This window comes from Mus caroli, chromosome 11 (assembly GCF_900094665.2).
Source record: "Mus caroli chromosome 11, CAROLI_EIJ_v1.1, whole genome shotgun sequence".
NCBI lineage: Eukaryota > Metazoa > Chordata > Mammalia > Rodentia > Muridae > Mus > Mus caroli.
In genome coordinates this window covers 93,272,641-93,281,094 of record NC_034580.1, presented here as the reverse complement: position 1 = coordinate 93,281,094, position 8,454 = coordinate 93,272,641, and the positions used below count along the sequence as shown (strand labels likewise).

The 8,454-nt window shown below is 52.7% G+C and overlaps 1 protein-coding gene across 5 annotated transcripts in view; it reads right to left on the bottom strand.

The window, feature by feature from the left end:
- Nucleotides 1-1,602: 1,602 nt before the first annotated feature.
- Nucleotides 1,603-8,454, bottom strand: part of Arhgap23 (Rho GTPase activating protein 23) — an 87,956-nt gene continuing 81,104 nt past the window's right edge. For all 5 annotated transcript variants that reach the window (XM_029483623.1, XM_021177408.2, XM_029483624.1 and 2 more), the window contains one exon: nt 1,603-3,885. In XM_029483623.1, coding sequence (XP_029339483.1) covers nt 2,869-3,885 — 1,017 coding nt within the window. In that variant the 3' untranslated portion in view covers nt 1,603-2,868. The remainder of the gene's footprint in view (nt 3,886-8,454) is intronic.

Genomic DNA, 8,454 nt, shown 5'->3' with positions numbered 1-8,454 from the left:
CAAAAACAAAAACAAAAGCAAAACAGAACAAAACAAAAAAGTTGGGAGACAGAGGCAGGTGGATTTCTGAGTTCGAGGCCAGCCTGGTCTACAAAATGAGTTCCAGGACAGCCAGGGCTATACAGAGAAACCCTGTCTCAAAAAACAAAACAAAACAAAACAAAACAAAACAAAACAAAACAAAAAAACAAAAACAAAAAAAATGTATTCTATTTATTGGTGTGACCAAATACCTGACAGAAACGACTTAGTAAATAAAGAGTTTATTTTGGACCACAAATTCAAGGGAGTTTCAGTCCATCATGGTGGAGAACACAGTGTAGCTGGATGAGGACACAGGGGCCCTGCTGGAATCAGGGCAGTAGGACCTCCAAAGGCTCCTGGTGATCTTCTTCTGCCAGGTAGGGCCCACCGACTTCAAAATAGTGGTGTGAGTGAGATGGGAACCAAGAGGTCAAGATCTGAGCTGGAGGTCAAGATCTGAGCCGGAGCGAGACCGTTTGGATTCAAACCATAAACCAGGCATGGTGGCACACATCTGTAATCCCCAGCACTCAGGAGGCTGAGGCAGGAGAATTGCTATAAGCTGAGGTCAGCCTGATCTACACAATGAGTTCCACCAGTCAGGGCTACATAGTGAGATCCTGACTATAAAACAAAATAAAACAAACCCAAAGTTTGCTCCAATGTAGATTTCTCCCCTTCCTCCATGTGGTTAATATGATACAAACCACACCTTATGGACAATGCTTTTGCAATTATTGTTTTGTGCAGCTGAGTTCTCTTTTAAAGAGAAACAAGAAAAATACATTTCTCTATTCCCCATGACCACAGTATTTATCCTCTGTGTGGGTTCAAGTGTGTTTTCCTCAGCTCAAAGGCCCTTTCTGCCTGCAAAGAATTCTGTTTCCTCATCTAGACGTATCTTCGTGTGACCTTCTCATCTTTAGAGTCTGTTACTGTTTGCAGGTCACCCTGTGAGGAAGGAGTCCCACCCCTACCCCTAGCTTCTCTCTGGATCCACCCCTTAACAGGGTGACCTTGGCAAGCCACATCCTTCTCAGTGCCTCAGCTTTCTCACACCCAGAAAGGACATAGTGACAGCCCTGAGCTGAGCGTTGGAGATGTGGTTCAGGGCAAAGCCCTGGAGGTGGGTTCTGAGCACTCAGGGATACCAGTTCCAAGCTTACCCAAGGGTACAGGGCTGCTTCAGAGCCGTAATTGAGGGTGCTGTGGGCTTACACATGGTTGAAAAAAAATGGGTCAATCTTACACTAAATGCTGTTGGGCCTGAGGTGCCTGGCCAAGTTTCTTGCCTGTGGGTTAGTGCCTGAGGCCACTCGGAAGGCGTGAGAAAGAAGGAGCCTACGCCCAGAAACCTGCTGACGATCCCAGGATGTGGGTGGGGACAGCACACCACTCACCCTGTGTGCCTTTCTCTGTTCATACCAGTCTCCTAGGACACAAAAAGCCACCAGAGAGATGTGATTCCCTGCATCCTGCCACTCCACTTGGCTACCCTGCTTGCTGAGACACACCCCTCAGATATCTCCTCCCAGAGCTGCTCTGTTCCTCTCCCCATCCAAACAAGCGAGACATTGGTTCATGCCTGAGGAAGGCAATTTATTTCCAAGATATAGACTGTACTTTTAAGACAAGACTTTCAGAAGCAGGAATCTTAGTTATAGCCTAGAGAGGTGTGTCAAGGGCACAGTGGGAGGAGCCATGCAGATGTGGGGGGCTTTATCCAACACTGTTACAACACTTTTTAAAATGAGCAAAACATCTTTAAAAATCCTTATAAATTCTTTATAATATGTTACACATTAGAGACAATATTTACAGTGAAAGGGAGGGGGGGGACTTTACAGAAAATCTTTGCATAAACCAGAAAGACTGACAGACCTGGGCAGCAGAGCAGGTCACCCCCCTGGGGCTCCCCTGGAATGAGTGAGGGTGGAGGGGGGACTAGTGCTTTAGGTTTATTTACAATGTGTGGGAAGAGGAGCTGGGTCCCACCCACCCTGCAGGAACAGCCCAGCTGAGACTCTACACATCAGTGCCGGACAGAGTTCCTCCCGACTGAAGGCGAGTCCGCATGCTAAGCTGCAGAAGGAAGCAGGGTGAACATGGAGGAGGAAGATGCCAGCTGTAGGGGGATCCAGGCAGATCCACAGGTCAGAGAGCTTAGAGGGGTGACTTAGAGGTTGGCAAAGGATGTGAAGAGCGACTCTGGTAGTAGTGGGGTTCAGTCCTGCCTCTGTGGAAGTGGCCTCAACCCAGCCTCTGACAAACTTGGGGCTAAGGTGCCTGTGTGCACCAAAGGTAGGGTCCTGGTAGGGAAAATAAAAGAATTGGGGTAGAAATAGCTACTGGAAACAAACATCTTTGCACTGTGACTACACACACACACACACACACACACACACACACACACTCACACATGCCCCCTCTCCCATGGACACCCAACCCCACATAATCGCTCCTCAGACATTCATTCTCCCTCTCTCCCTGGCTAGGAGCTATTGGGGGGGGGGTGGCAGAGGACAGACCCCAAATCCAGTCTGTATTTTTCCTTCTGTATGAAACTTGGGCGGTCCACCCATGGGTCCCTAAGTAGACTCACAGAAAAGGGCCACTTGGTTCTTCATCCAAGGGACATGACTCCCAGTAGCCCCTCCCCTCTCCTGAGGACTCCCACTTCGGTCTGGCTCTGACTTCTCCTCTGCCCACCTCACCTAACTCCAGCCTGCCGCACCAGCGCCGCCCTTCACACCCCACCCCCAACCTTCTGCAACACTGGGGGTGGCTGAGGGGGGTTGCACAAACGAGACGGGAATTCCTGCAGCCCCGGAACAGGGGAGGGTGTCACAGACACTGGTGAAGGCGGGCGGCAGCTGAGCGGCGCGGGGGCAGACCCTGCAAGGCCCCTAGGTCCCCCGATGGCAGTGATGCGGCGGATGAGGCCCGTGCCTTGGTGGACTCCAGGCTGCTGAGGCCAGAGTCCTTATTGTCGCTGTGCGGTCGCACGCCCACGGGCTCCGGAAGGCCCCCTCCGCCCAGCTCCTTCCACTCGTTGAAGTTGAGGTCGGTCAGCGGGCTCTGCACCACCACTGTGTGGCGGCGCCAGCTACTTCGGCGCCGCCGCGTCTCGGGCGACAGTGGGCGCCGCAGCCGCACGGCCAGCATGTCGTCGGCGGTGCCACGGAGACGTAGCCGCAGGGCTTCCACGCGCGAAGGTCGCGAGCCGAGTGCCGGGGCGGCCGCCGGGGGCCGCAGCGACTCCTGGCTGCTGGACGATGCCGAGCCCGGTGGTTCGGGACCGCGGGGACCCGCCCGGGCCGTACCGACGCCCGGACCCTCGGCCTCCGCGCGGCTGCGAGACAGGCGACGGCGTGCCAGAGTGTCGCATGGCATGAGATGGTGTGAGCTGAAGGATGGCCGGCGCGACAGGCGCCCCCCGGGGCCTGCGCCACCCTCCGTGTCCGTCTCCACGTGGCTCAGCTCGCTGCGTTCGTCGTCCGCCTCGTCGCCCGCGCCCGCGCGCCGCCCGCCGGTGCCGGAGCATACACTACGGTCCATGGTGGACAGGGTGGAGTAGCCCGAGACGATGGAGCGCGTGTCCGCCGCAGGCCGTTCGTCGGGTGCCGTAGGGGGGCTGAGGCGACCAGCGGCCTCCTCCGCTGCGGAGCCCGGCAGCTGCCCCTCGGGTGGCTCCTGCGTCCCCACCGCAGCCTTGTGCGCCTCCTGCTCGGAGTCATCGTCGGTGCTGCTGCCCAGGCCCCGCGCCTCCCGCCGCTTCTTCCGTTTGCGGTTGACCGCAGAGATGAAGGAGATCGCCAGCATCTCCCGGGCGTAAGGCTCTTTCTTGGGGACCCAGGAACCCTGTGCAAGGAGACAGCGAGGGTAAGGAGGGCCTTACACATCCCTACTCCTCGCCCCGTACCATGGCATCTAATCACCAGTTCCCAAACAAGCCAGTGCCCACACCAGCATGTTTCCCACGCACACAGTTTCTACTGGAGCGCCACCACCGCATACTCCTGTCTGATTTGGGAGCTGGGTAGGGTCTTCTCCAGCCACTTCCAGATAAATTCCTTAGACTTCCTGGTGGTAACAGTCCAAGACAATAAATGTGTCTGGTCCGTGATTGTAAACGCTAATGGGTCAAGCATCCACTCACCGCACCCGAGAAGCCTTTCTCTCCTGGGCACTACCCAGGTCACTTCCTCCTTCCCACCTAGTCCCTAAACCTAGATGTGAGCTCCCGACTCCTTTCCAACTGTGAGTCCATCTCTATCCTCTGTCTGCTTGGTCTGTTTGTACCCAGTCTACCCATGGAGAGGACATCACCCCACCTACCCTGCCCCAAACTTCCTCCATGCACATTGCCCCCTAAGAACAGGGTCTGCCTCTCCCCTTGCCCCAGCAGCCCTTCCCACTGTAGCCCTTTCCACTGTAGAACCAGCCTTCCAAAGCCGGGCTCTGCTTTCCTGCCAGCTTTGTTCAAGACTGGATGATCCCACCACTATCAGACGCAAGTAGCACCAACCTCAGGCCCAGAGCCCAGACCCCTACTTGAACCCAGTGTGGACTCTGGTGACTGCCCCACCAAGCCTCCTTTTGAGGTCGTTTTCACTTCGATATGACTGGCAGCCCTACTGTCTCTTGGATCCTGTGTGCTTGATCAAACTACCGTCCTCCCATCCCAGCTGCCTCTAGTGCAGAGGTCCATGGCCTTGCCCAGGGAGTGCAATGGGGGTGGAGGTGGGCACAGGAACTGAGGACTAGAAGCAAAGGGTTTAAGCAGCGGCAAGGAGTTATTTGCAGGTCTCTGAGACAGTGACTTTAGGACAAAACTCCCGGTCACTGAATTGTGCTCTGGGGTGAGGTTATCGGGGACCCTTGCACCAGACTCCTGCAGCCCTGCTTTTGTTCAGAGAACAGAGAACACATCTGAAAAACTGCCAGACATCAGGCTACCTGCCTGGGGTGGGCTTACAGGGAACCTGGCCAGTGCTGAGCCATTGAAACAAAAGATGAGGCTGTTCAACTCATAGTACTCAGCTGGTTTTACTCAGTGCTACCAACTGAACTGTGTCCCCCACCAAAGCCAGATATTACACTTCCACGCCCCAGCTGTGATGGTATTTGGAGATAGAGCTTCGGGAGAAAACAAGGTTTTGATGATGAGCACAGGGGATTAATCTCTCCTCCCCTCTCTCCTTCTCTAGGACACAGTGAAGAGATAGCTATCAAAAAAATTCAAAAGTCAAAGCAAAACTAGGAATGAAGCCTTCACCAGAAGTTAACTAGCTTGCTAGCATTGTGAACTTGGACTTCTAGCTCCTAATGCTGTAGGAAGTCAGTATTCATTGGTCTTTTTGTTATTTTTGTTGCTGCTGCTGCTGGTGGTTGGTTGGTTTTGGTTTTTCAAGATAGGATCTCTCTGTGTAGCCCTGGCAGTCCTGGGACTTAACTATGTAGACCAAGCTGGCCTCGAATTCCAAGTTCTGGAGTGCTAGGGCTAAAGGCATGTGCCACTGCCACCACCTAGCAAGTAGTCACTGTCTAAGCCTCCCAGGCAAGCTATTTTGTTTCAGCTAAGACCTGCAAGGTGGCCATCAGCTCTACTCTTTCCAGCTGGGCCACTTAGAGGTAGCTGCCAGACCCGGGTAAAGCTACAGAAGTCCTTCCTGCTTTCTGAGATTTACTTTTATTTATTGTGTGTGGGTGTTTATCTGCATGCGTGTCTTTGCATGCAGTGTCCATAGAAACCAGAAGAGGGCTTTGGATCACCAGACTGAAGTTACAGTTGGTTGTAAACTGCCATGTAAGTGTTGGGAATTGAGTCAGGCTCCTCTGCAAGAGTAGCCAGTGCTCTTAACCAGAGTCATCTCTCCAGCCCAGCCCCAATTGGATTCCTTAGCTGCACATGCTTAGAAAGAGCACCATAGTCAGTGGTGGCTGTTGATGTAGTTGGTACCCCAAACACTGACCTCGGTGGCAATAGGAGGAATCACTGAGAACTGAATTGCTACTGTTACAAACAGGGCAATCGCCAGCCACAGCCTCCACAGAACGGCTAAACTGGAGGTCTGGGGGATTTGGGCTGAGAGCTTGTGTATAGATCCTTCTGGAACAAGGCTATATAGCTGTCCTCAGATTGATTAAGTATATGTGTGTGTGTGTATATATATATATAATTTATGGTGTAGGTGCTCCATCTGAATGCACGTCTGTACACCAGAAACCAGAAGAGAGCACTGAATCCCATTGTAGATGGTTGTGAGCCAACATGTGGTGGCTGGGAATTGAACTCAGGTCCTTTGGAAGAGCAGCCAGTCCTTTTAACTTCTGAGCCATCTCTCTAGCCTCCTACCCCCCCCCTTTTTTGGAGGGGTTTGACTGACAGTGTATAATCACTCTTTTTACAGTGATTATGGTCTCCATGTAGCCAGATAATTCTCCCTTGGAGGTTACTTCCTGAGCTTCGGACAGGTCAAGGGGATTAGGAACCTGTGGTGAAATGGGATGGGGCAGCCCAGTTGGGGGCCTGGGGGTCTCAGGCTGGCGACTTTGGGTTGTACAGAGAGCTGAGGTGGAGGGGCCATCAGAGAAGTAAAAAGAGACCCTTACTTCCAAACATGGACATCTTAGTGTTAAACTAGTATGCCTCAGCCAGGAGTCTGTGACGTGTGGCAGCCCACACTCCAAAAAGGAACAGCCTAAATAAATACATAAATAAATAAACCCACAAAAGCCCAACCAAACAGAAAATGATTCTAATGCAGAGGCAACAGCGAAGTGTAACTGTAACTCAGGGTGTGGATCCCACCTGGGTCCCACCAGAAGCCTCTGAAATCCCTGGCTGCATGGAAGAAGGAAGAAGGAGAAAGAAGAGCAGGCCGCCCTGTGCTCTTGCGTGCATCTGCTGGTGGTGATGACCCTGACTAGGCTCTGGGGAACACGGCTGACAATCCCTGATCTGGACTTCAGAGTCTGGAAGGAGTGTGGGAGCGGCAAGTCTCAGTGCTGTGCAGGTGCTGTCACCAACCCTTGGAATGCAGGGCTGGCTGGGGCCCAGGCCTTGGTAGCTGAAATGGGATGCTGCAGACTCAGATGCTGTGGGTCATAGTACAGACACCACCTGCTATACACAGTTCAAAGTCTCTGTCTCTGTAACAGTTATTCCTATTAACCAGGCTGTCTGGTTTGTGCCTTGTGCCTTGGGCTCTCAAGTACTTAACTAGCTGTTTCATATCCATGCTGAGGCTATCCCATGTCCCCAAATGCTCCAACCCTGACAACAGAGGATCAGAACAGGATCTCCACAACATTCACCGAGTGGAAAGGAGACCTGCAGATGCCCACCCTTTGTGACCGAGAACATGCCCAAACTTCTAGTTACCTGAACTCTGAGCATTACCTTCCCTGACTATGTAGTGAGTGAGGATGGGACAGAATGGAGAGGTCTAGTAAAGATGGCGTGAAGACGGTGTGGGTGGGTGGCTGCAAATGTGAACTGGTACACTTGTGATTGGGTAGCTCACTAGAGTCTCCCAGATGTGCAAGCCAAGTGTACGACACTTTCTGAAAAGCACGCTGTGTAGATTCAATGCTCTGTGGCTAAGCAGAATCCTCCAGAGGAGCCAACACAGGGATTAAGGAGGCCCAGAATCTGGGGAGGCTGGAATCTCACAGCCTTAGGGAGGTGTCATGTCTGCTGCAGACAGATGTGGCCATAGGGGGTAGTGAGGAGGATTTCTGTCTAGAACAGTGTTTCACAACCTTTCTAATGCTGGGACCCTCTAAAACCTTTTAACACAGTCGCTCAACTGTGACACCCCCAACCATAAAGTAATTTTCACTGCTACTTCATAACTGTGATTTTGCTATGCTTATGAATCGTAACATAAATATCTGATATCAGCCCCTGTGTTTGGCCTACCCCAAGGGGTTGCGTCTCACAGGTTGAGAACTGAGGCTCTTACAGAGGACAGCACTGCTGAGCACAGACCCAGCAGTGCAGAGCAGCCTTTTGAGGCCTCCTGAGGCTGCCCACCTGCTTCCTCCTTCTTGTTGCTCCCCCTTGAGGCATCTTCCCGCCTTGGGGCTCATCCTCACATCTTCACGCACCAGCCTCCCTCGACCCACAGGGCTTTGCAGTTTTGCTCTGAACACCTCTCAGCTAAGTGTCTCACGTCTGTGCATGCCGACATCTGGTTTGTGAACTCCACCCAGCTTCTGCCTCCTCTGGGTCCCAATTCTCTCCAGCAGTGTTGTTTGCTCATTAGTACGATACTGGAATCCATTCCAAGATAAACCCTGTGTGGATAGGAGTCTACTTGCTCAGCTTGGTTTTAGTTTTCTTCCTTGCTTCCTTCCTTCTCTCTCTCTCTCTCTCTCTCTCTCTCTCTCTCTCTCTCTCTCTCTCTCTCTCTGTGTGTGTGT